Genomic DNA, 27,524 nt, shown 5'->3' on the forward strand with positions numbered 1-27,524 from the left:
CACACACGGATAGGTGGGTTCTCTGTTTGCTCTATTGTGTGTACAGACTAGAGTCCATCTGTGGGACGTTGTGTTTGTGAAGCCCTAATGTGATACAATGAGTTTTACTGAGTATTCAGAACGTTTCATCTCAATTTATCTTCATAACATATTAGCATATTAGTAGCATATTTGGTAGCTATTACATTACATACAATTACTAATGAGGTACCATCTTTAAAATGTCTAGAGCTGGCACCAGCTACATTAACTACGTCAGGTGACAGGGAGGTCCACATAAATGACACTATCCTGGAGAAATTCACGACATAAGCACAACTTTGTTGGCGTATACAGCAATGACTAAAAACGGACATTTCGGCTGGCAAGCGGGTGGGGGGTTTACCTGGCAATGTTAACCTGGCAGCGTGGATGTGTGTGTCAGACAGAAAGGGAGTGAGAGAGCGCAAGAGAGAGAGAGATAGACAGGGCTGCAGACAGGATCTTGGCACAGGCAGAGAGGCTTGTGGGCACTGTGTGGATGTGTATTATAATGGGCTCGTGGAGGCGATGGTGGTTTCTGTCTCTCTCTCTTCTGAGCAGTGTCCTCCTGGTCCACAGCTATGGGAGAGGTAAGCCGCTGCACTGTGAAAGCTACAGGACCAACATTTAGTTAATCATACGTTCAGGCTGACAATGACTTTGCTAGCATGGTTTTCCAGTCTACCGCTATGGTTAGCATGGTGTTGGGTATACAGCAGTGGAGGCTGCTGAGGGGAGAATGGCTCATAATAATGGCTGGAATGGAGCGTAATGGATGGAATGGAGTGAATGAAATGGTATCAAACCCATGAAAACCATGTTTTTGATACAATTCCATTGACTCCATTCCAGCCATTATTATGAGCCGTTGTCCCCTCAGCAGCCTCCACTGGTATACAGGAAACAAACTGTTCTGTATTTAATTCAGTGGCATGAACTCAGTGATGGGACCACTTAAAGTGAATCATCTTCACCATAATCCCATTGCTCTATGTATTATTTTCCACCATTTGCAATATTCTCCTCAACCTGGAAGTTAAAAAAAAAATACTGAGTCACTTCTGGTTTGTCTCACTTTCAGTTGTTGTTGTTCCCTATGTCTTCCTCCTCCTCCTTCTCCTTCCCCTCCTCTGCATGCTCCTCCTCTCCTCCTCTTCATCCACCTCATCCTCTCCATCCACCTCCTCCTCCTCCCCCTCCTTCCCCTCCTCTCCTCTCCTTCATCCACCTCCCCCTCCTCCTCCTACCCCGCCTCCTTCCCCTCCTCCATCATGCTCCTCCTCTCCTCCTCTTCATCCACCTCCCCCTCTTCCTCCTACCCCGCCTCCTTCCCCTCCTCCTCATGCTCCTCCTCTCCTCCCACCTCCTCCTCCTTCTGCTCCTCCTCTCCTCCTCTTCATCCACCTCCTCCTCCTCCTACCCCTCCTCCTTTTCATCCACCTCCTCCTCCTCCTCCTCCTCCCCTTCATTCACCTCCTCCTCCTCCTCCTCTTCATCCACCTCCTCCTCCTCCTCCTCCTACCCCTCCTCCTTCCCCTCCCCCCCTCCCTCCTCTCCTCTTCATTCACCTCCTCCTCCTCTTCATCCACCTCCTCCTCCTCCTCTTCATTCACCTCCTCCTCCTCTTCATCCACCTCCTCCTCCTCCTACCCCTCCTCCTTCCCCTCTCCTCCTCTCCTCCTCTCCATCCTCCTCCTCTTCCCTGACCCTCAGTGTTCAGACCCCCTGCGCACGCCAGCACGGTCTTCCTACGATCGAAGCGAGCGAACGCGTTCTTCTTGGAGGAGATGCTTCAGGGGAACCTGGAGAGGGAGTGTTATGAGGAGTCCTGCAACTACGAGGAGGCCAGGGAGTACTTTGAAGACACACCCAAAACTGTGAGCAGTTTAGGCCTATAGGGTGCATCTCAATAGTCTAAAATGTATTCCTTTCCTTCAACTGCACTGATCTGACAACATAGGCTATCCCCTTATCCATAACTAATGCAGTAGTTTTCTGATTTAAACCCTGTGTCCATTGTCTCTCTCTCTCTGTTATACCTCAATAGGACACTTTCTGGAATGTCTATGTCGGTAAGTCTCGTTCTTTTGAATCGCAGCAGAGGGGTGTTGGGTTTTCTCCCGAGTCCAGATATTGAATCCTTTCCTCCCCCTCTTCTTCTTCCTCCTCCTCCCCAGATGGGGACCAGTGCAAACCCAATCCCTGTCTCCATGGCGGCAGCTGCAAGGACGGCGTTGGAGGTTACACCTGTAGCTGCACAGACCTGTACCATGGGAAGAACTGTGAAATAGGTCAACAGAACACCTACCTTAGAACTCTTTATGAGTGTGTGTGCGTGCATGCGTGTGTTCATAGTTGTGTGAGTAGGCTAAGAGATATGTTTGTGTGTCACAACAGATAAATCTCAGTGCCCCACCAAGGGGCCCTTTTCCTGTGACCACTTCTGCAGTCCCAAGTTTGAAGCATACCAGTGCTCCTGCACCACGGGGTACAAGATTCACAGTGATAATGTCACGATCGTCTGAAGAAGCGGACCAATACGCAGCGCGTGGAGTGAACATGATGACTTTATTTATTAAAGCAACCACGAAAAAACAACAAACAAATGACGATAGTGAAGTCCTCTGTAACACTGACAGAAACATGGAACAAAAACCCACAAACACACAGTGAAACACAACAGTTTAAATATGGCTCCCAATCAGAGATAACGAGCCGACAGCTGACACTCGTTACCTCCGATTGGGAGTCATTGACCAAACATAGAAAAAACAACCTAGACTAACCAACATAGAAATACACCCAAGTGAAATGAACAACCCTGGCTCAAAATAAAAGTCCATAGAGCCAGAGTGTCACAGTACCCCCCCCTAAAGGTGCGAATTCCGGGCGCACCAGCATACCGTCTAGGGGGGGGTCTGGGTGGGCGTCTGTCCATGGTGGCGGCTCTGGCACTGGTCGCGGTCCCCACCCCACCATAGTCACTACCTGCTTACGTAGCCTCCTCCAAATGACCACCCCCCAACTAAACCCCACAGGATTAAGGGGCAGCACTGGACTAAGAGGCAGCACCGGACTCAGGGGCAGCACCGGACTAAGGGGCAGCACCGGGCTAAGGGGCAGTACCGGACTCAGGGGCAGCACCGGACTAAGGGGCAGCACCGGACTAAGGGGCAGCACCAGACTAAGGGGCAGCACCAGGATAAGGGACAGCACCAGGATAAGGGGCAGCACCAGGATAAGGGACAGCACCGGGCTAAGGGGCAGTACCGGACTAAATGGCGGATCCTGGCTGGCTGGCTCTGGCGGATCCTGGCTGGCTGGCGGATCCCGGCTGGACGGCTCTGGCGGATCCTGGCTGGCGGAAGGCTCTGGCTGATCCTGTCTGGCGGAAGGCTCTGGCTGATCCTGTCTGGCGGAAGGCTCTGGCTGATCCTGTCTGGCGGACGGCTCTGGCTCCTGTCTGGCGGAAGGCTCTGGCTGATCCTGTCTGGCGGAAGGCTCTGGCTGATCCTGTCTGGCGGAAGGCTCTGGCTGATCCTGTCCGGCGGAGAGCTCTAGCGGCTCCGGTCTGGCGGACGGCTCTGAAGGCTCATGGCAGACGGGCGGCTTTGCAGGCTCAGTACAGACGGGCAGTTCAGACGGCGTTGGGCAGACGGACAGTTCAGACGGCGTTGGGCAGACGGGCAGTTCAGGCGCCGTTGGGCAGACGGGCAGTTCAGACGGCGTTGGGCAGACGGACAGTTCAGGCGCCGTTGGGCAGACGGGCAGTTCAGACGGCGTTGGGCAGACGGACAGTTCAGGCCCCCTTAGGCAGACGGCAGACTCTGGCCGTCTGAGGCGCACCGTAGGCCTGGTGCGTGGTGCCGGAACTGGAGGTACCGGGCTGAGGACACGCATCTCAGGGCTAGTGCGGGGAGAAGCAACAGGGCATGCTTGGCCCTGGGGACGCACCGTAGGCCTGATGCGTGGTGCCGGAACTGGAGGTACCGGGCTGAGGACACGCATCTCAGGGCTAGTGCGGGAAGCAGCAACAGGGCATGCTTGGCCCTGGGGACGCACCGTAGGCCTGATGCGTGGTGCCGGAACTGGAGGTACCGGGCTGAGGACACGCATCTCAGGGCTAGTGCGGGGAGAAGCAACAGGGCATGCTGGACCCTGGGAACGCACATAAGGGCTAGTGCGGAGAGCCGGAACAGGGCATGCTGGACCCTGGGGACTCACATTAAGCCTAGTGCGGAGAGCAGCAACAGGACGCACAGGACTCTGGGGACACACAGGAGGCTTGGTGCGAATAGCCGGAACGGGCTGGACCAGGCTGGCGACTCGCACCCCTGGTTTGGTGCGAGTGGCAGGAACAGGCCGGGCCGGGCTGGCGACGCACACCGTAGGCTCCGTGACGTGACGCAGGGACAGGCCGGGCTGGGCTGGCGACGCACACCGTAGGCTTCGTGACGTGGCGCAGGAACAGGCCGGGCTGGGCTGGCGACGCACACCGTAGGCTTCCTACGTGGCGCAGGGACAGGCCGGGCTGGGCTGGCGACGCACACCGTAGGCTTCGTGACGTGGCGCAGGAACAGGCCGGGCTGGGCTGGCGACGCATACCGTGGGCTTGACGCGTGGAGTAGACACAGGCCGGTCCGTACTGGGAACACACACCACTGGCCTTAACCGGGGCTCAGGAACGGGCCGGACCGGACTGGTAACACACTTCAGCCTCTCACGCCGTGCCACAACAACTTCCCTCCCTCTACTCGCCAATGGCTCCCGTACTCGGTAGCCTTCTCTCCACGTCTACCTGTGGCAGCCTCCTGCTGCCCAGCCGCCCAAGTCATGTGCCCCCCCCCAAAAATTTCTTGGGGTTGCCTCTCGTCCACGGGCTTCCAGCCTCGCCTCCGTGCTGCCTCCTCATACCACCTCCTCTCGGCTTTGGCTGCCTCCAGCTCTTCACGAGGGCGGCGATATTCTCCCGGTTGTGCCCAAGGACCCTCTCCAGCCAGTATCTCCTCCCATGTCCATGAATCCTTTACAGGTGGATACTGTTGCCGCTTGACACGCCGCTTGGTCCTTTGGGGGTGGGTTTTTCTGTCACGATCATCTGAAGAAGCGGACCAATACGCAGCGCGTGGAGTGAACATGATGACTTTATTTATTAAAGCAACCACGAAAAAACAACAAACAAATGACGATAGTGAAGTCCTCTGTAACACTGACAGAAACATGGAACAAAAACCCACAAACACACAGTGAAACACAACAGTTTAAATATGGCTCCCAATCAGAGATAACGAGCCGACAGCTGACACTCGTTACCTCCGATTGGGAGTCATTGACCAAACATAGAAAAAACAACCTAGACTAACCAACATAGAAATACACCCAAGTGAAATGAACAACCCTGGCTCAAAATAAAAGTCCATAGAGCCAGAGTGTCACAGATAAGAGGAGCTGCATACCTGCAGGTTAACGTCTACCTATTCTTTTGAATTAGACATCTGCAACACTCCCGCTCTCACACACACTTTATATAGAGACGTCTCTGTTTCCTTAGTTAAGCACCCCTGTGGAAGACTCCAGCCAACAAACCAAATAAACATAGCCTATCACGTCTGTCCACACAACCGCTGTCCGTGGCAAGTAAGTCCCTCCCCTACCAGCACAACGTAGAGCAAGGTGAGTTAAAGGGGAAGTTTGGGACCATGGATTACAGTTTCTCCTGGCCTATAGACTACTTTCAAGGTGAGGAACATTAAGTTGTGAAATATTGAACTTCCCCTTTTAACCTGTGGCTTTGTGATTGGCAGGTGGTGTTTGTGGATGATGCTGGTGCGGAGCTGTGTAGCGGGGTGATCCTAGGGCGTCATGCAGTCCTGACATCAGCTAGCTGCCTGTACATGGGAAAGAAACTCCACAGCATGCATACAGGTGAGTCCCACAGCGATCAAAACACTGAGGTTTGATATGGTTAGTGTATAAACCTCCAGCTCAGGCAGATTCAAATCTTTCTGAAATCTAACAGTTTCCTTCATCCCCTAAGGTGCCTCAAATAATAGTGTGAGGATCCCTCTATCGACCCAACTGTACATTCACAACCGCCACAAGAGGGGCAGTCTGGAGGACGACCTGGCCTTGGTGAGACTAAATGAGCCCTTCCCCTTCGGCCCCTCTGTCTCCCACCTGTGCCTGCCCACTAAGGATTTCTGTGAGAATGTGTTGATGAGTCCAGGAAGGGAGGGGGTGGCCAGGGGTCCGGACAAACTCCGGGGGGAATCCCACGGCCACCCTGTTCTCTCCTACCTGCATGTGGAGGGCTGTCAAAACCAGGTGAACTTCTCCCAGCTGCTCAGTAACAAGATGTTCTGTATGGGTCGCCAAAAGTGCTTCTGTCGGACTGAGTTGACTAGGTTTAATGAGACAGACCTCAAACCAGGACTAACGAGGAACCGCAGCCTCTTGTCCGGGACCCCCGTTGTGACTGTGGAGAGGCATACAGCGTTCCTCACAGGCCTGCTCCTTTCACCACCCACATCACATGACTGTGGACAAACCCTGGTGTTCACAAAGCTGTCTCGCTACTTGCACTGGATCCAGCAGCACCTGGACATGACAGAGGTGAGGATGACACCACAAATTACCCAAGATCCACCTGGACCTTATGGGGTAACCCCAACCTAGGGTTAGCCTGATCCCTACCTGCACTGGACTTAAAGCCAACAGGGCTGCGTTCAAGATTGAAGTTGTTTCTGCAAGGTTAACAATGTAAATGAGTGTAGTTATATTGTAACGTGTACTATAATTATATACAATTATTAATCTCCCACACTTCCTTTATAAACAAAAATATTGTACAAGGAGTACAAACAATCACTTTTATTCCAAAATCACAAAATATGACAAAATAAAATGCAACCTAAATAATAAGGAAATATATTTCTGGGAACATTTTCTGGGTGAAGGGGATTCTGGGATACGTAGATTAGGAAGATGATGAAAGCAGGGGGAATGGATTGGCCTTGCTGACGACCAGTTTCTGGTGCTGGTGAGAGATGTAGCCCTTGATGTGACCCTAGAAGAGGAACAAGAAGGGAGGTAATCTGCTGCTTCATGTCTTACGACTTTCTGAAATATCAGGTGTAGCGCTTAGTATGGTCAGAGAAAAAGGTCAGTGTGTGTGTGTGTGTTAGTGGTGGTATCTCACCTCACAGATTAGGTTGGCCAGGATACACTGCACCTCGTCAATGTCCACCTCTTCCACCTGCATCATTTTTAGAGCTACCAGGAAGGCATCTAGGGGTAACTGGTGAGTCTTCAGCAGCTGGTACCTTACACAAACATGTTAACAAAGAGTCAATATCGCTCTTAGGTTAACACACATTAAGTTCATACCACAAACACGTTAACAAAGAGTCAATATCGCTCTTAGGTTAACACACATGAAGGTCATACCACAAACATGTTAACAAAGAATCAATATCGCTCTTAGGTTAACACACATGAAGTTCATACCACAAACATGTTAACAAAGAGTCAATATCGCTCTTAGGTTAACACACATGAAGTTCATACCACAAACATGTTAACAAAGAGTCAATATCGCTCTTAGGTTAACACACATGAAGTTCATACCACAAACATGTTAACAAAGAGTCAATATCGCTCTTAGGTTAACACACATGAAGTTCATACCACAAACATGTTAACAAAGAGTCAAAATCGCTCTTAGGTTAACACACACACACCAATTCCTACTCCACTAATGCAGATTCACACTATAGGGCTGAACCTGAATCGTACTGTGCTGGCTCAGATCATTTATTTTCACACTGACCTTTCAGTGCGGTTCCAGCAACTATGATGGATGTGTAACCAGGCCAGCCCAGTACAGCTGGACTTGGCTCAGTAGTGTGAAAATTGTACAAGACTCACACTTTCTTGAAGAGGTTCCGGTAGGTGATGATCTTGAGCTTCTCGAGGATGAGGAAGATGCCACAGCGGATGAAGAAGGTCTCGTGCTTGGCCAAGGCCTCGTTCAGCAGCAGCAGGTTGCCCTCACTGTTACACAGACAGACAGACAGACAGAGAGACAGACAGACAGAGAGAGAGATGAATGATAGAAAAAGAGAGGAGGAAGTAGAGAGAGAGATGGCGAGGAGTGGGAGGGTGGTGACTCACCTCACAGCTTTCGTGACGTCGGCAAACTGCATGAGGTCATACTTCCTGAGCAGCTGGTGATTAGGCATGTGACCCTGAAACAACATGAGCAACACCAGTCTCAGTCTCTGATTGACAATCAAGCTTTTTGAATTTGATTTGAATTGAGACGTGTGTGGCTAGATGAGCACATGTTAAGGCTCTCTCAGTAAAGCTCTGTCTCACCAGCAACATCTTGACAGGCAGTAGGTAGATGAGGATCATGCGTTTGTTCCTCTGGCTGGAGCGGTGGCAGTGCTGGAAGGAGAAGGACAGGTACTCCTCGGCTGGTTTGTAGTCGCTGTCGAACATGGCCTTACGGCCTACGTAGTATTTGTAGGTGACTCTCTGGGCCATACTGTAATCATCCTTCAGGTTGGAGCTGTCGATGGCCCGGATCAGTGGCTTACACAGGTGTAGCTTGTTGATCTGGACACACAGAACCATTTAGACACACAGAGATGTACACACATACACACACACGAAGTAGGCCCTATTCACACTACTGCCTTACCTTGAAGTATATCTTGAAGAGCTGATTGATGAGAAACAACATCCCCCACTTCTTGGAGTCGTCAATACCAGCCCGACTGTAAACGATAACAGTCAAGACATAATGGGTAAGGGGCTATGGTTGCTACAGTAAAGGCTGTGAGATATATAGTTTAATATGCTGTCAATGGTGTCCAATGCTGTGAGATATATAGTTTAATATGCTGTCAATAGTGTCCAATGCTGTGAGATATATAGTTTAATATGCTGTCAATAGTGTCCAATGCTGTAAGATATATAGTTTAATATGCTGTCAATAGTGTCCAATGCTATAAGATGTATAGTTTAATATGCTGTCAATAGTGTCCAATGCTGTGAGATATATAGTTTAATATGCTGTCAATAGTGTCCAATGCTGTGAGATATATAGTTTAATATGCTGTCAATAGTGTCCAATGCTGTGAGATATATAGTTTAATATGCTGTCAATAGTGTCCAATGCTATAAGATATATAGTTTAATATGCTGTCAATAGTGTTCAATGCTGTGAGATATATAGTTTAATATGCTGTCAATAGTGTTCAATGCTGTGAAATATATAGTTTAATATGCTGTCAATGGTGTCCAATGCTGTGAGATATATAGTTTAATATGCTGTCAATAGTGTCCAATGCTGTAAGATATATAGTTTAATTTGCTGTCAATAGTGTCCAATGCTGTGAGATATATAGTTTAATATGCTGTCAATGGTGTCCAATGCTGTGAGATATATAGTTTAATATGCTGTCAATAGTGTCCAATGCTGTAAGATATATAGTTTAATATTGTCACAGTTCCCTCAGCCAGAACCCAGAAGCAGACCAGGACAAGGAGAGTTGAACGAAAGTGAGGGTTTATTCGGATACAACAAAAGGTGCAGAATAATCCAGGGACAGAGCGGGCGGCGTGGATGAGTAGTTGGGGGTGCAGTATAGGTCAGTGATGGCTCGGGCAGCCGGACCATCAGGCAGAGGTGGGGGTGAAGGTTCGGACGGTGATGCAGGTGGAACAAAAACGGAGGTAAGGACACAAAAACTCAACAAAGTACAAAAATAACAAAACTCACGCTAGATATCTGAACTGATACACAGATACACCTACTGTTCATGGCTAACGATCCGGCAGGAACTGGATGTTGGGCCAGAGCCAAGAAGGGGATGATTAGGCCCAGGTGTGCAGATTGCTGATGGGAAGCAGGTGCGGAAACCAGAGCGCCCGAGCGTCCGAACCCTCGGAAACTGAGATTACGACAGGAACACAGTAAGAAGGAGACTCAGACAGCGGATAAACCGACGAACGCCACCGGGTGGACTCCCGGAGCGCCAGGATGGAGGGGAAGAAGTCCTGATGAGATCCGGATCTAGGACCCGTCGCCGCGAATCAACCCTCTCTTCAGGACCATACCCTCCCAGTCCACGAGATACTGGAAACCCCGGCCCCGCCGTCTGGAATCATAACGCGACGCACCGTAGGCAGGACCACCTCCAATCATCCGAGGAGGAGGAGGAGGAGGCGGAGGAGGCAACAGAGGACTGAGGAAGACAGGCTTGAGGCAGGAGACATGAAAGGTGGGATGGACTCTGAGCGCCCTCGGTAGTTTGAGCTCGAACTGCCACTGGATTGATCACCTTCTCCACCACAAACGGACCAATGAACTTCGGTAACAATTCCTAGACTCAGTCCGTAACGGAAGATCCCGGGTGGCCAACCAAACCCCATCTCCGACGGTATAGGTGGGAGCGGGATCCGCGACGATTCGCGGAGCGATAGGAACCCTAAGGAGGCCTTCTGGCCCGATGCCAGGTCCGGTGGCAACGACGAATATGGGCCTGAACAGAAGGCACTGAGAGCCCTTCTCCGAGAAGGGAACAGGGGAGGTTGGTAGCCATACAGGCACTGGAAGGGAGACATCCCAGTGGCAGATGTAGGAGAGTATTGTGGGCATACTCAACCCAAGGCAACTGAGAGGCCCAGGAGGTGGGGTTGGAAGAGACCAGACAGCGTAGCGTGGATTCATCTTCTGGTTGGCTCTTCCGCCTGACCATTGGATTGGGGGTGAAAACCAGATGTGAGACTGACTGTAGCTCCAATGGCCGAACAGAAGGACTTCCAGACAGCAGAGGTAAACTGAGGGCCACGGTGGAAACGATATACTGGGCAAAACCGGGGACCCTGAAAACCTCCCCTAACCAGGATCTCGGACGTCTCCGAGGCAGAGGGAAGCTTGGCAATAGGCACAAAGTGGGGCGAACTTGCTGAACCTGTCCACGAGTAGTCAGAACGACCGGTCTCAGAATCGGGCAACCCCGTGACGAAGTCCAGGGCCAGATGCGACCATGGACGCCCGGGAATAGGAAGGGGGTGAAGTAGTCCAGAGCTGGGGCGATTGGTACTCTTATTCTGCGCACACACTGGACAGGCAGCAACAAAACCCCGAGTATCCCGGCCATGGCAGGCCACCAAAAACGTCTGCGAAGAAACGCCATTGTCCGAGCCACGCCAGGGTGACAAGCCATCTTACTGGCGTGGGATACCATTTGAGAACAGCAGGACGAACCGACTCAGGCACAAACAACCGACCGGGTGGACTGCACCGGGACCGGGCTGAGTCCGAAGGGCCGCCAGCACCCTCCCCTCAATCTTCCACATAACGCTCCCACGACGCAGTTCCGGGGGAGAATTGTCTCGGTCTTGGACCCACTCTCCTCCGTCTTGGAGAACATCCGGGACAAGGCGTCCGCCTGCCGTAGATCCAGGTCGGAACGCCAGGACAAACTTGAATCGTTCCGAAAAACAACGCCACCTGGCCTGACGGGAGTTGAGACGTTAGCCGATTGCACGTAAGCAAGATTCTTGTGGTCAGTCCAGACAATAAACGGTTGCTCCGCCCTCCAACCAGTGGCGCCACCCTCCAAGGCAAGTTTCACCGCGAGAAGCTCCCGGTTACCCACATCGTAATTCCTCTCCGCAGGTGAAAGGCGACGAGAGTAGTAGGCGCAGGGATGGAGTTTACTGTCCGTGGAGCATCGCTGCGACAGGATGGCGCCAACTCCCACATCAGACGCGGCCCACTTCAACGACTGAACTGACGGGCCGTGTCCGGTTGAGAGAGAATCGGTGCGTTGGTGAATCGCCTCTTCAAATCCAGAAACGTCGATCCGCCTCCGGATTCCACTTGAAGGTCCTGATGCTGGAAGTCAAGGCAGTTAATGGAGCGGCCACACGGCTGTAATCCCGGATGAATCTGCGGTAGAAATTCGCAAACCCCAAAAATCTCTGGAGCTGCAATCTCGCACCGGGCTGGGCCCATTCCAGAACCGCTCTAACCTTCTCCTGGTCCATCCCTAATCTCACCCCTGGAGATGATGTACCCGAGAAAGGATGTCGTGTGGGCGTGAAACTCGCACTTCTCGGCCTTCACGAACAGGCGATTCTCCAATAATCGCTGCAGAACCTGCCGGACATGCTGGACGGGTCGGAAGGTTCCTTCGAGAAGATCAGAATGTCATCCAGGTAAACAAACACGAAGAGACCGATCATATCTCTCAGGACGCCGTTCACCATACTCTGGAATACAGCGGAGCATTGGTCAGTCCAAACGGCATCACCTGATACTCGAGTGCCCCATCGGGTGTATTGAAACCCGCCAACCACTCGTCCCCCTCTGATCCGGACCAGGTGATACGCATTGCGAGGTCTAACTTGGTGAACACCGCAGCACCCTGTAAGGAGTCGAAGGCAGAACTCATCAAGGGCAGGGGATACTTGTTCTTGACCGTGATGTCATTCAACCCCCGATAATCAATACATGGTCGAAGAGAGCCATCCTTCTTACCCACAAAGAAGAATCCTGCCCCAGGGGTGATGACGAGGGACGAACCGAGACCAGCAGCTAGGGACTCTTGATGTAGGTCTCCAACGCCTCACGTTCAGGTCGGGAGATACTGTATAACCTTCCCTTGGGGTAGACAGCTCCAGGGACCAGGTTGATGGCACAATCATATGGTCGGGTGGGGAGGGAGTGACAGAGCCTTCTGCTTACTGAAAACTTCCCCCAAATCGTGATATGTCTCGGGAACCAGGGACAAATCTGGAGGTTTAGCCTCAATCACCTGACTGGGAACCGAATGGGGGCAGGCAGTCTTGAGACAGTTAGCATGACAATCCAGGCTCCAATCTCGTTACCTTGCCCGTCACCCAATCGAACGTGGGATTGTGTTCCCTTCAGCCAGGGGTATCCAAGGACCAGAGGAACATGGGAAGACGGCAGAATGAAAAAATGAAATCATCTCAGAATGATTCCTGACAACCGGATCTTAACCGGTTCAGTCCTCATCGTGATACGTGCCAGACTACTGCCGCTCAGAGTGGTCGCTTCAATGGCTTCCGCAATTGCTCCTTGGAAAGCCCCAGCTGTTCCACCAACTCGGCATCAAGAAAGCTTCCATCGGCACCTGAATCGATAAAAGCGTTAAGCGCTAAGCTCTGATTCCTGTTCACAAGGGTAGCCGGGAAGCGGGGTCTGACAGAGGTACTGAGAGGTTGAAACTGGCTCAAGCTAAAAGTCCTCCCAACTTTAGCGAGCCGGGCAGTTTGACGACCGCAGGGAGCAAGTGGAGATGTAATGTCCCGAGCGACCACAGTAGAGGCAGCAGTTGGTCCCACGTCCATGTTGACGCTCCTCCTTGGTTAACCCGGCGCGCCCCCACTTGCATGGGTTCAGAATCGGGAGAGAGGTCCTCTCCACTACTCCTTTGTGGTGGAGAATGATCGACGTGTTCTGGTCCACCACCCGACCCGACTGGGAACTGAGAAGCTGATCGATTGGACGGACCCCATTGCTTCTCCCTCCTTCGCTCTCGGACTCGATTATCCACCCGAATAGACAAGGCTACCAAGCTGTCCAGGTCACTAGGCTCCGGATAGGAGATCAACTCATCCTTGCTGCTCCGACAGACCCTGGTAAAAGGCCGCTTGCAAAGACTCCTCGTTCCACCCACTCTCCACAGCCAACGTCTTGAACTCGATCACGAAGTCGGCCACGCATGCGAGTTCCTTGGTGAAGAGAAAACAGGCGCCTAGCTGCGCCCCTCCCTCGGACGGGAATGGTCGAAGAGCTTCCTCATCTCGGCCGTGAACCCCCTGGTATGAAGCCATGCAGGGATCCTGTGTTCCCAAACGGCTGAAGCCCACTCCAGCGCCGACCACGCAGCAACTCAATCACAAAGGCTATCCCTAGCCTTGTCTGTGGCATAAGAGTAGGGCTGTAGATCGAACACTAATCCACACTGCATAAGGAAGGAACGGCATCCTCCCCAGCTCCCCCTCATATTTATCCGGCGCCGGAACCTTGGGCTCACGGAGGGACACAACTTCAGAAGCGGCAGGCGAGATGGGTGAAACCGGTAGTGGATCCTCCACCGGACACTGGCGTTGGTTCTGGACCTCCATCAGGCCGGTAGATAGGTTCCGAACTGACAACGCGATCTCCCTGTAGTACGTGCTAGATGGCCCAACATCTTCTCCTGCTGGGTAATGGCATGGCGAACTGAGTCCAGGTCCGCTGGGTTCATAATTGGCCGGATCGTTCTGTCACAGTTCCCTCAGCCAGAACCCAGAAGCAGACCAGGACAAGGAGAGTTGAACGAAAGTGAGGGTTTATTCGGATACAACAAAAGGTGCAGAATAATCCAGGGACAGAGCGGGCGGCGTGGATGAGTAGTTGGGGGTGCGAGTATAGGTCCAGTGATGGCTCGGCAGCCGCCGACCATCAGGCAGAGGTGGGGGTGAAGGTTCCGGACGGTGACTGCAGGTGGAACAAAAACGGAGGTAAGGACACAAAACTCAACAAAGTACAAAATAACAAAACTCACGCTAGATACTCTGAACTGATACACAGATACACCTACTGTTCATGGCTAACGATCCGGCAGGAACTGGATGTTGGGCCAGAGCCTAAGAAGGGTGATGATTAGGCCCAGGTGTGCAGATTGCTGATGGGAAGCAGGTGCGGAAACCAGAGCGCTCCCCGGAGCGTTCCCGAACCCTCGGGAAACTGGAGATTACGACCAGGAACACTAGTCACCAGACAGGACCCGACTCAGACAGCCGGGATCGTTACAAATATGCTGTCAAGAGTGTCCAATGCTGTGAGATATATAGTTTAATATGCTGTCAATAGTGTTCAATGCTGTGATATATATAGTTTAATATGCTGTCAATAGTGTCCAATGCCGTAAGATATATAGTTTAATACGCTGTCAATAGTGTTCAATGCCGTAATATATATAGTTTAATATGCTGTCAATATTGTCCAATGCTGTGAGATATATAGTTTAATATGCTGTCAATAGTGTCCAATGCTATAAGATATATAGTTTAATATGCTGTCAATAGTGTCCAATGCTATAAGATATATAGTTTAATATGCTGTCAATAGTGTCCAATGCTGTGAGATATATAGTTTAATATGCTGTCAATAGTGTTCAATGCTGTGAGATATATAGTTTAATATGCTGTCAATAGTGTCCAATGCTGTGAGATATATAGTTTAATATGCTGTCAATAGTGTTCAATGCTGTGAGATATATAGTTTAATATGCTGTCAATAGTGTCCAATGCTGTGAGATATATAGTTCAATATGCTGTCAATAGTGTCCAATGCTGTGAGATATATAGTTTAATATGCTGTCAATAGTGTCCAATGCTGTGAGATATATAGTTTAATATGCTGTCAATAGTGTCCAATGCTGTGAGATATATAGTTTAATATGCTGTCAATAGTGTCCAATGCTATAAGATATATAGTTTAATATGCTGTCAATGGTGTCCAATGCCGTAAGATATATAGTTTAATATGCTGTCAATAGTGTTCAATGCCGTAAGATATATAGTTTAATATGCTGTCAATAGTGTCCAATGCTGTGAGATATACAGTTTAATATGCTGTCAATAGTGTCCAATGCTATAAGATATATAGTTTAATATGCTGTCAATAGTGTCCAATGCTGTAAGATATATAGTTTAATATGCTGTCAATGGTGTCCAATGCTGTGAGATATATAGTTTAATATGCTGTCAATAGTGTTCAATGCTGTGAGATATATAGTTTAATATGCTGTCAATAGTGTTCAATGCTGTGAAATATATAGTTGAATATGCTGTCAATGGTGTCCAATGCTGTGAGATATATAGTTTAATATGCTGTCAATAGTGTCCAATGCTGTAAGATATATAGTTTAATATGCTGTCAATAGTGTCCAATGCTGTGAGATATATAGTTTAATATGCTGTCAATGGTGTCCAATGCTGTGAGATATATAGTTTAATATGCTGTCAATAGTGTCCAATGCTGTAAGATATATAGTTTAATATGCTGTCAAGAGTGTCCAATGCTGTGAGATATATAGTTTAATATGCTGTCAATAGTGTTCAATGCTGTGAGATATATAGTTTAATATGCTGTCAATAGTGTCCAATGCCGTAAGATATATAGTTTAATACGCTGTCAATAGTGTTCAATGCCGTAATATATATAGTTTAATATGCTGTCAATATTGTCCAATGCTGTGAGATATATAGTTTAATATGCTGTCAATAGTGTCCAATGCTATAAGATATATAGTTTAATATGCTGTCAATAGTGTCCAATGCTATAAGATATATAGTTTAATATGCTGTCAATAGTGTCCAATGCTGTGAGATATATAGTTTAATATGCTGTCAATAGTGTTCAATGCTGTGAGATATATAGTTTAATATGCTGTCAATAGTGTCCAATGCTGTGAGATATATAGTTTAATATGCTGTCAATAGTGTTCAATGCTGTGAGATATATAGTTTAATATGCTGTCAATAGTGTCCAATGCTGTGAGATATATAGTTCAATATGCTGTCAATAGTGTCCAATGCTGTGAGATATATAGTTTAATATGCTGTCAATAGTGTCCAATGCTGTGAGATATATAGTTTAATATGCTGTCAATGGTGTTCAATGCTGTGAGATATATAGTTTAATATGCTGTCAATAGTGTTCAATGCTAGAAGATATATAGTTGAATATGCTGTCAATAGTGTTCAATGCTGTAAGATATATAGTTTAATATGCTGTCAATAGTGTCCAATGCTGTGAGATATATAGTTTAATATGCTGTCAATAGTGTTCAATGCTATAAGATATATAGTTTAATATGCTGTCAATAGTGTCCAATGCTATAAGATATATAGTTTAATATGCTGTCAATAGTGTCCAATGCTGTGAGATATATAGTTTAATATGCTGTCAATAGTGTCCAATGCTGTGAGATATATAGTTTAATATGCTGTCAATAGTGTCCATGTCCTGTGAGACTCACTTGTCGCTGGCACACTGTCACGATCGTCGTATTGAATAGACCAAGGCGCAGCGTGATGAACGAACATGGTTAACTTTATTATCTTTAGTGATAATAGAAACAACAATCAACAAAACAACAAACGACTCGTAACGTCCTAGGTAACAATGACCAACTGGAACAAGAACCCACAAACACAAAGGGAAAATAGACAGTATAAATATGGCTCCCAATCAGAGACAACCAACGACAGCTGACACTCGTTGCCTCTGATTGGGAGTCACTCTAGCCAACATAGAAATAAACACAACTAGAACTACCAACATAGAAATCTAACACATAGAATGAACACACCCTGGCTCAACATATAGAGTCCCAGAGCCAGGGTGTGACAGTACCCCCCCCTAAAGGCGCCGACTGCGACCGCGCCTCAACTAGAGCAAAACAGGGGAGGGCTGGGCGGGCATACCTCCTCGGCGGCGGTTCTGGCTCCGGCCTTGACCACCACCCTCCAATAAACCCCCCATAGCGCCCCTGGTCCAGTCTGGCCCCGCTGGCTGGAGCTGAACTGGACGTAGCAGGGGCGGTTAGCTTCAGCTCCGTAGTGGAGCAGTTGACCGGTACCTTCCCAGGCACCGGTGACCCAGGCACGGGTTGTGCTGGACTGACGACGCGCACCCCGGGCTTAGTGCGTGGAGGAGGAACGGGCCTTACCAGGCTGACGACTCGCACCCCTGGCCTGGTGCGTGGAGGAGGGACGGGCCTTACCAGGCTGACGACTCGCACCCCTGGCTTGGTGCGTGGAGGAGGAACGGGCCTTACCAGGCTGACGTCTCGCACCCCTGGCTTAGTGCGAGTGGCAGGAACAGGCCGGGTCGGGCTGGCGACGTGCACCGTAGACTTGGTGCGAGTGGCAGGAACAGGCCGGGCCGGGCTGGCGACGCGCACCATATACTTGGTGCGAGTGGCAGGAACAGGCCGGGCCGGGCTGGCGAGCCAGCACCGTAGACTTGGTGCGAGTGGCAGGAACAGGCTGGGCCGGGCTGGCGACCCGCACCGTAGACTTGGTGCGAGTGGCAGGAACAGGCCGGGCCGGGCTGGCGACGCGCACCGTAGACTTGGTGCGAGTGGCAGGAACATGCCGGGCCGGGCTGGCGACGCGCACCGTAGACTTGGTGCGAGTGGCAGGAACAGGCCGGGCCGGGCTGGCGACGCGCACCGTAGACTTGGTGCGAGTGGCAGGACCAGGCCGGGCCGGGCTGGCGACGCACACCGTAGGCTTGGTGCGTGGAGCAGGGACAGGCCGGACTGGGCTGGCGACACACACCGTAGGCTTGGTGCGTGGACCAGGGACAGGCCGAACCGGGCTGTGGAGACGGATAGGAGACCTGGAGTGAAGAGCGGCCACAACCCGGTCCTGGCTGAATGCCTACCCTCACACACTCTGTGTGAGGCATCCGCACAGGACGTACAGGGCGGTGTACCCGTACTGGCATAACAGCACGTGACACTGGAGCAGGATATCCGGGACCGCGGAGAGGCATTGGAGACCACGAGCGTTGAGCCGGCACACTCCGTCCTGGCTGCATACCCCCCTTCGCACGACACGTGCGGGGTGCTCGCACAGGACGTACAGGACTATGCCGGACCACTCGTGGCACAGTACGCCGCTCCGCATACCGCGGAACCTGCCCCGTCCCATGCTGCCATGCCTGAGTACGGGAAGTTGGTTCCGCTCTCCATCCAGGCTCCGCCAACCTGCCTTCTGGCCCCCCTAACCCGGTGGCCTCCTCTCCAAATCGCCCTGTGGCAGCCTCCTGCTGCCCAGCCGCCCATGCCGTGTGCCCCCCCCTAAAAATTATTTGGGGTTGCCTCTCGACCGTCCGACGACGACCCTGATCACGCCGTTGCTCCTCTCTCCGTCGCCTCTCTACAGTCTCACTCCATGGCCGGCGATCCATCCCGGCCAGGATTTCTTCCCAGGTCCAGGACCCCTGCCCGTCCAGAATCTGCTCCCACGTCCAGGCTGCCTGCTCCTGGACACGCTGCTTGGTCCTTGTATGGTGGGTTCTTCTGTCACGATCGTCATATTGAATAGACCAAGGCGCAGCGTGATGAACGAACATGGTTAACTTTATTATCTTTAGTGATAATAGAAACAACAATCAACAAAACAACAAACGACTCGTAACGTCCTAGGTAACAATGACCAACTGGAACAAGAACCCACAAACACAAAGGGAAAATAGACAGTATAAATATGGCTCCCAATCAGAGACAACCAACGACAGCTGACACTCGTTGCCTCTGATTGGGAGTCACTCTAGCCAACATAGAAATAAACATAACTAGAACTACCAACATAGAAATCTAACACATAGAATGAACACACCCTGGCTCAACATATAGAGTCCCAGAGCCAGGGTGTGACACACACACTCTGAAACAGCCCATCAGTTGTTCAGCAGCTTTCTCCAGCATGTCTCCCAGCTTGCCTTTTCCCTTCCTCGGGAGCTGCTGCTCCGCCTGGACAATAAACACTACAATCATCAAACCCCTCCTATAGGACATGACTTATCCATCACTGGATCAGAAGCATTCTAGAGCACAACTGTTTATGTTCACTTACATTATTGGCAAATATCCGTAAGTCCAGCGTAACAGCGAACATCACTTGCAAGGCCCTAAACAGCACATATAGAGCAGTTATCCCACAGACGTGTATATGTAGAATAGAAAAACATTAAGGCCAAATTGATATTTTTTGGCATGCTTATCCTTACCAGTTCTCCTCTTTGTGAGATTGGAAGGCCCTCAAGAATGACGTAGAAAGTCAAGGAGGAACCGCAGAGAAACCATGACAGAACAGTTTGGAAATGTACTAGTCTACATTTTTGTGTGTTATAAGAAAGGGATAGTCCATTGGCTAGCAGGCCAAAATGTACATATTTGTCCGCTTTGGGGTGGCAAAATTAAATGATGATTTTCATTAAGGTCCATATCTTTGGGTTACATTTTAGTATGATAGCCACATATCGGAGGTAGCTAAATGTGGCTATCACTGCATTATATGTTATGACCCCTATGTGGTTAGTTGGGCCAACAGGATTGAGGGTATGAAATGTAATTTTGTATTATCAGGGAACAATCTCCTCAAACTAAGGCAATTTGATAAGTTATTAACTTCATGATACAACACATTAAGGGTTGAAACAATAAGAATGGTAATGACGTTTTTTGGGGGGCCCACCTTGGGGGTCAAAGGTCCTACATGTATGCATTTTGGGGTATATCAAGCCAGAATGGACAGTACTGGGATGTGATCTGTTATCACATGGTACCATAGATGATACCCTAGATTATAACTAAATTCACACAGAACAAGGGAGACCAATTGGGGCAGTTGTTTAGCTATATAGAGTCATCATAGATTTGGTCTATAATCAGTCCCAGCAGCCTATTTTCAAAATGGCAGCCATTAATTTCAATGGGGAGGAACTGCATTGATTTTGCATGGACATAACTGAATAAATAATTGCAATAATGGCTTAAAATGTGTGTTACAATGAGGACACCTCAAAATGATGGCCCAAGTATGTCAGTTATATGTATTTAGGTAAATATGACCAGAATAGTGGTAAAAATATGACAAAAAAGCTGTCGGAATTGCTGAGTGTTGTAGGCGTTTCAAATATATTACGTTAAAACACTTAGAAAATGTTGATATGAAATGCAATACGATTATGTAAATTGTGTTAAAATGAAGAAATGTGATGTGAAACCTTCCCTGTATATTGAACCCTAAATGATATCCCACACAAATGTATTACGTCCAGCAAAGAGGTACAGGCAACCCTTTTTGGCAAAATGCCTTCATAATGAGTGTGTAGCACATGGGGATGTGTGAAACATACTCCTCAGCCTGAAGTGTCCTCACAAGAGCCATCAAATAGCTAGCTTTTCAGGTGGGGCTGACTGGTAAGACGCTTTAGGAGGGCGGTCGAGTGTGCTGGGCAGAGGTCCAAAGTTCACACCAGGTGTGGGCCGAATCGGGAGGATGTGGTACTCACTAAGCAAGCAGCGTGACGTCCTTTACAAGTGCACCACCGAACTTTACATAAAGCTAGTAAAATTCTAAACAATGATGCCTAGCTATTAGTGATTTAGCATAGTGTACACATTTACCCAAATGGCTGCCAATCAGCTCCAATTGGTTTTAATTGGATTGGTCTGTCATTGACAGGTGTAATATGCCTAATCATAATAACAAATATATTATAGTTATGCTGATAACACAACCAAATTAGGCAGGGTTGCAAAATGAATAATCTTTGTAAAATATTAGCAAAATTGTTCCAAAAATGTGCAAAAAACACTATTCATATAATTGGTTCTGGTTATCATTTACATCCCTAATTTCTGTATTTTATTTTCAAACAATTAAAAATGGATTTATACAATTCCTAAAGGGTTCTTTCACTGGTTTGTAGTGATTATAATGATTTACAATATTATGCCATATTGTTAAATGTCAAATCTAAGTCTTGAATCCTGACATTCCAACATAACATTCTAACAAACTGCCTGATGATGAGGCTGGTTAAGTATTAAAGCCTTTATAGATAGTGTCTAGTTACACTATTTATGGTGAAAAATGATATTGTAGTATAAGGCCATCTGAAATATGTATTGGTTAATGGCTACTGAGGGTTGTTGAGGGCATCAGCAAACCAATTGCTTAAAGGCTGGATTTTTACTAATCACCAATTGCATCATTTCTATTACATTTTTCAGCTAGCAACTGAACTAATGGCTACAAAATGATTAGGTAACATATTTCATGAAATAACTTGTAAGGTTAGAGAGCATAATTTCAAAATCATGATGGTCAGTGACAGAAGAGATTATAATCACCGGTGTTAATTTTTTGAGATAATTTGTGTTTACATAAATCTTCATGTTAACTTGCTGGAACAACTCAACAAATGGCAGATCACACCTTTAATTTTAGCATGCTGAGTATTGCTATACAACAGACTATTACAGGTGGCAACAATAAAACCAATATGCTACCAGATTTAGATCTCTTGGACATAGATCTCTTGGACTCCCAGTTTGACCAATTTCCCTAAAACAAATATGTAGATCTGCTATTTGTAACATTGTTGTTTCAATGATGAGCCAGTCTAGGTAAATTATTAGATCAAATGGCAAACATTAACCAAATCCCGTGGTTTTTAAGATGAGATCCACTCAATAGAATGTTCCATTATTGTTTCATATAGTCATTTTCAATGACCATGTGAACATTCCAACTTGTCTCAACATTCCTTTATCAGCCTGCGAACATTCTATTGCTTAAACTCCCATACAACAAGATATCTAAAGGTGTGGAAAACATAGAAAGCTACTTTTTGGGAGAGAGGCTATCATATATTAATTTGATCAGGGGCTTGTGGGGAACAATTTAATACTATCAAACCTTTGCCACCCCAAAGTGGATTTTTTTTTCCCGCTGGCCCATGGACTAGGACAGGCATTGAAGCAAGCAAGCAATTCTATAAAGTTGGTTGAATCCTTTGTAGCCTAGCTACTTTCTCCTGTTGTGCATCAGTTGGTCTATTTACACTGGAGGTACTTTTGGACCCTCCAAACAAGCGATAGGCCATAGCTACATCATTCAATGATGCATATCATGAAATCACATACACTGTTTGTTCAGTTCTAATGAATGAGACTGAGACGTTCAGAGTTCCACTTAAAATGTGAACGATTATGATATTGCAAAGTATAGTGAAATGCATTATAACAGGTAAATATAGTGTTCAAACAGATAAACTGCATGGCCAAAAGTATTTGGACAGCTGCTCGTCGAACATCTCATTCAAAAACTATTGCCACAAAGTTGGAAGCACAGAATTGTCTAGAATGTCAATGTATGTTGTAGCGTTAAGATTTCCCTTCACTGGAACTAAGGGGCCTATTCCGAACCATGAAAAACAGCCCCATACCATTATTCCTCCTCCACCAAACTTTACAGTTGGCACCTAACTTTACAGGTGGCACTATGCATTGGGGCAGGTAGCGTTCTCCTGGCATCTGCCAAACCCAGATTCGTCCATCGGACTGCCAGATGGTGAAGCGTGATTCATCACTCCAGAGAACGCATTTCCACTGCTCCAGAGTTCAATGGCGGCAAGCTTTACATCACTCCAGCCAACGGTTGGCATTGTGCATGGTGATCTTAGGCTTTTGTGCGTCTGCTCGCCCATTTCATGAAGCTCCCGACTAACAGTTATTGTGCTGATGTTGCTTCCAGAGTCCGTTTGGAACTCGGTAGCGAGTGTTGCAGCCGAGGACAGAAAATGTTTAAGCGCTATGCGCTTCAGCACTCGTGGTTATGTTCTGTGAGCTTGTGTGGCCTACCAGCTCCCGGCTGAGCCGTTTTTGCTCCTAGAAGTTTCCACTACACAATAACAGCACTTACAGTTGACCAGGTCAGCTCTAGCAGAGCAGAAATTTGAAGAACTGACTTGTTGGAAAGGTGGCATCCTATGATGGTGCCACCTTATAAATCACTGAGCTCTTCAGAATGGGCCATTCTACTGCCAATGTTTTTGTCTATGGAGATTGCATGGCTGTGTGCTCGATTTTATACACCTGTCAGCAACTGGTGTGGCTGAAATAGCCGAATCCACTAATTTGAAGGTGCGTCCACATCCTTTTGGCCATGTAGTATAAGACATAGGCCTAATCCTCTGGTTCAGCTCCGGTCACCATCACCCAGCTGTGGCAACTGTTTCTAGAGCAGTGGTAGTGAGATGTTGGAGTGAATGGGAGTCATATGAGCAGGCAACGTTTTAAAAGCTGGCAATGTACCTCAAATCTCTTCAGTTTTGGGTGATTCATGTCCGACACGATGCTGCTGAAAACATTTTGCGGACTTTGGTCCATTTCAACTGTCATTTCTGCCGCTGGTAAGTTTGTTTCACAAACATATCTTTTGAATCTAGCATTACAGTTAGTTAAATTAGAAAGTCATTTTTTTTAAGATGAAGAGATGCCAAATTTCAGTTTTCTTTCTTTTATGGCTTGTCAATTTAATGCTGAAGTGTTCTTGGAGAGGGATGATGCGCACGTGGTGCTTGACAGATCCAGGCGCGCCAACAGCGGCTACTTGGAGGAGATGAAACAGGGCAACCTCGAGCGTGAGTGTGTCGAGGAAATTTGTGACTATGAAGAGGCTCGGGAAGTTTTCGAGGACGACGGCCGAACGGTGCAATTTTGTAGTAATTTCAGTTGGGAAAATATTTGCAATTACTCTGATTGAAGGACTATTTTAATTACACTTAATGAAATATTTAGCAATACATAGGAACATGTGAGAATTCCAGAGATAACTCTTAAAACTGACAATGTATGTTTGTATGTTTGTTTCCATAGAAAAGTTTTTGGTTGACATACACTGGTAAGTCGGATTTTTGCATGTGGACTGTACACAAATAGTTCCAACCAGCCTACAAGATATGATAGAGTATTGCTTTCAAATGGGCTTTCAGTCATTTTCATAAAATGCTAATGTTATTGTTGTTTAAAATCCAATATGGTGCTACCATGTCTGTTATCACATTCCTAATTTATTTGCACAAGATATGTCCAGCATGTCAAATAGCAAATGTCATAACCTTTACCCTATTGATCGCTCTAAGGTCGTGACCCCTGCCTGGTCAACCCATGCAAAAACAATGGAACTTGTGTTAACATGGACAACTCTTACTCATGTCAGTGTCCTGAAGGCTATGAAGGAAAATACTGTCAGACAGGTAGGAAGAGAATTCCTAGCTGCCATTTTTATACTAATAGGTTACGCCAGTGTTTTTTAATCCTGGTCCTGGGGACCCAAAGGGGTGCACATTTCGTTTTTTGCCCTAGCACTGCACACCTGATTCCACTAATCAAATGTTAGATGATGAGTTGATTAGTGGAATCAGGTGTGCAGTGCTAGGGCGAAGACCAAAATGTGTACCCCTTTGGGTTCCCAGGACCAGGATAAAAAAACACTGGTTTTCACAATAGTTTTATACCAATAGATGATTGTAATTACACAGCAATAAGAGCACTGTAATGTGAAGTGTTGCCCACATTTGCTAATGAGCTGATATTATACGTTGACCTCATTCTGCTTATCCTACTTGCCTTTCCCCTATCTTCCAACATAGTATTTGAGGCCACCCTGAAATGCCTCTACCTTAACGGGGAGTGCGAGCACTTCTGTGACGATTCTGGGCCAAGACGCAAGTGTTCCTGTGCTCCTGGTTACGCCCTGGGAGAGAATGGAACAAATTGTGTCGCCCAAGGTACTAACTGTAACTGACCGTAGATGAGCCCAGATGTTTTGTTAAAGACTGGAAATCCCTGTTTCTTACAAACAGACTGTAATATTTACAATACCAAAAGGAGCCAACATGTGTATGATGTTAATGTATGAATAGACTTAGAAACAGCAGCTCACATGTCTGTCTGTCCATTATCAGTTCAGTATCCGTGTGGTAAAATCCCAAGCTCGGACGCTCAGATGGGCCAGGCACAAGCCAGGATAGTCGGTGGGAACCACTGTCCGAAAGGAGCCTGTCCATGGCAGGTAACGCATCAACACCTGGCTGTGGAGCACAACGGCTCCATCCACCTCATTCACATTTGATTAGCCAATACTACCCTTCTAGTCATTTAGCAGACACTCTTATCCAGAGTGACTTAGAGTAGTGAGTGCATTGCTTGTGCTTGTCCCCCATGGAAATCGATCCCACAACCCTGGCGCCATGCTCTACCAACTGAGCCACACAGGGCATTATGATACAGTAACTTAACTACAGTCATTCCCATACAACCACTGTCCTTGAATGCAAGTCAAAGGGTGTAACTTGGTTAGTATCTATTACCACCTCATCCATAAGGCATTATATAATTCCACAGTATTATTTTGGTTTATGTGCAATGAGATGTGATGGATAAGAGTGGCCAATTTGTCTTTGTGATGGGACTGGTGGTTGCAGGTCCTGTTGAAGCATAAAGGCTCTAGTCTGTGTGGTGGGGTCATAGTTCATCCTGACTGGGTCATCACTGCTGCCCACTGTGTCCTGGATAGAGACAACAAGGACCTAATGGTGGTCGCAGATAGGTTACGGTGTGGGTGTGGGTGTGGGTGTGTGCCTTTCATAGAGTTTCTAGAAACATATAGTGAGGACATTGTGCATTGTTTGTGTCCCTATGTCACATAAGAAAACATTGCCCTAATGAACAACACTGTTTCCAGGGGAACACAACATTGAGTTAGACGAGGGCACCGAGCAGAGGATCCCCGTTGCCAGAGCCATACCCTACAACCTGTACGACCCGGCAACAGGTGACAGTGACATTGCCCTGCTGCGTCTGAGCGAGCCTGTAACTCTGGGCCCTAACACTGTACCCGTCTGCCTGCCTCAGCAACACTTCGCCAAGAGTGAGCTTGCGGCCGTCCGCTTCCACACCCTCAGCGGCTGGGGGAGGCACACAAACGGGGGCAACGATCCCCAACCCGGCACCAAGCCAGCCCCCTCCTCGCCCTTCCTCCGCAGGCTAGCCACACCCATCCTGCCCAACTCCGAGTGCACCCTCAAGAGCGGCTTCAACTTCACCCAGAACATGCTGTGTGCCGGCTACTTGGTGGGGGAACCAGGAGGCCTGTAGGGGGTAACGCGATGGGAGCCCCTGGTCACTAACTATGGGGCCACCCACTTCCTGATGGGCGTGGTGGCCTGGGGGAAGGGCTGCCCCAAACAGGGTTACTATGGCGTCTACACTAACGTAGCCAACTACCTGGACTGGGCTGAGGAGGTGATGAATGCTCCTCCAGTCAGTGCCCCGGTGCCTTCAGTCAGTGCCCCGGTGATGCCATTCCTGCTAGAGATGGCATTAGATGAGGTTCAGATTCAGCAGGCTACGGAGAAGTTAGTGCCACCACCTCCCATTGAATATGAGTAGCGAATATGGCTAACTCCCATTAGATTTGTCACCAGTCACCACACAACACCAAACGTCACTACAGTGATTCTAATGCTAGGTGTTGTCACATCACATCAATAAAGATTTTCATATTAGATGGAAGCTACAGTATATCATGCTACTGGTGTAGCATATCGTCCTGTTTCATCGCTTTGTAAACAGACATCTTTTCACTCTGCTATTCTTTTCATTTGACTCTTAATGTAAAGTGTAAGTTTCATGACTCAAGTGGTGATTCAGATGACCTGATGCCATAGAGAATGTTTGACCTCATGCCATACAGAATGTTTGACCTGATGCCATACAGAATGTTTGACCTGATGCCATACAGAATGTTTGACCTGATGCCATACGGTATGTTTGACCTGATGCCATACAGAATGTTTGACCTGATGCCATACAGAATGT

The 27,524-nt window shown here is 48.2% G+C and overlaps 2 protein-coding genes and 1 pseudogene across 2 annotated transcripts; 2 read left to right on the forward strand and 1 right to left on the reverse strand.

Annotated features, from left to right (window-relative positions):
- The first annotated feature begins 380 nt into the window (after window positions 1–380).
- LOC121547786 lies at window positions 381–27,361 on the forward strand (annotated as a pseudogene).
- Window positions 5,391–6,947, forward strand: LOC121547792 (coagulation factor X-like). The gene is made up of 3 exons (XM_045217270.1): window positions 5,391–5,483; window positions 5,573–5,946; window positions 6,059–6,947. The coding sequence occupies exons 2-3, from the start codon at window positions 5,916–5,918 to the stop codon at window positions 6,694–6,696; spliced, it is 669 nt and encodes a 222-aa protein (XP_045073205.1). The 5' UTR covers window positions 5,391–5,483; window positions 5,573–5,915; the 3' UTR covers window positions 6,697–6,947.
- On the reverse strand, window positions 6,877–8,915 carry LOC121547797 (PCI domain-containing protein 2-like). Its single transcript, XM_041859216.2, has 6 exons — window positions 8,726–8,915; window positions 8,398–8,640; window positions 8,194–8,267; window positions 7,948–8,073; window positions 7,220–7,343; window positions 6,877–7,087 (listed from the first exon to the last, which is right to left on the reverse strand). Exons 1-6 carry the CDS (start codon window positions 8,765–8,767, stop codon window positions 6,998–7,000), a joined length of 699 nt encoding a protein of 232 aa, XP_041715150.2. The 5' UTR covers window positions 8,768–8,915; the 3' UTR covers window positions 6,877–6,997.
- Window positions 27,362–27,524: the final 163 nt, after the last annotated feature.

This window comes from Coregonus clupeaformis, unplaced genomic scaffold (assembly GCF_020615455.1).
Source record: "Coregonus clupeaformis isolate EN_2021a unplaced genomic scaffold, ASM2061545v1 scaf0987, whole genome shotgun sequence".
Taxonomy (NCBI): domain Eukaryota; kingdom Metazoa; phylum Chordata; class Actinopteri; order Salmoniformes; family Salmonidae; genus Coregonus; species Coregonus clupeaformis.

What these genes read in the sequence shown, in the direction of transcription:
- LOC121547792 (XM_045217270.1), top strand. Translation starts at nt 5,916, where the DNA reads ATGGGAAAGAAACTCCACAGCATGCATACAG. An exon ending in ACTCCACAGCATGCATACAG is followed by an intron (nt 5,947 to 6,058) that starts GTGAGTCCCACA and finishes TCATCCCCTAAG; the next exon opens with GTGCCTCAAATAATAGTGTG.
- LOC121547797 (XM_041859216.2), bottom strand. Translation starts at nt 8,767, where the DNA reads ATGTTGTTTCTCATCAATCAGCTCTTCAAGATATACTTCAAG. An exon ending in TGCCTGTCAAGATGTTGCTG is followed by an intron (nt 8,268 to 8,397) that starts GTGAGACAGAGC and finishes ATGTTGTTTCAG; the next exon opens with GGTCACATGCCTAATCACCA. An exon ending in GACGTCACGAAAGCTGTGAG is followed by an intron (nt 8,074 to 8,193) that starts GTGAGTCACCAC and finishes TCTGTGTAACAG; the next exon opens with TGAGGGCAACCTGCTGCTGC.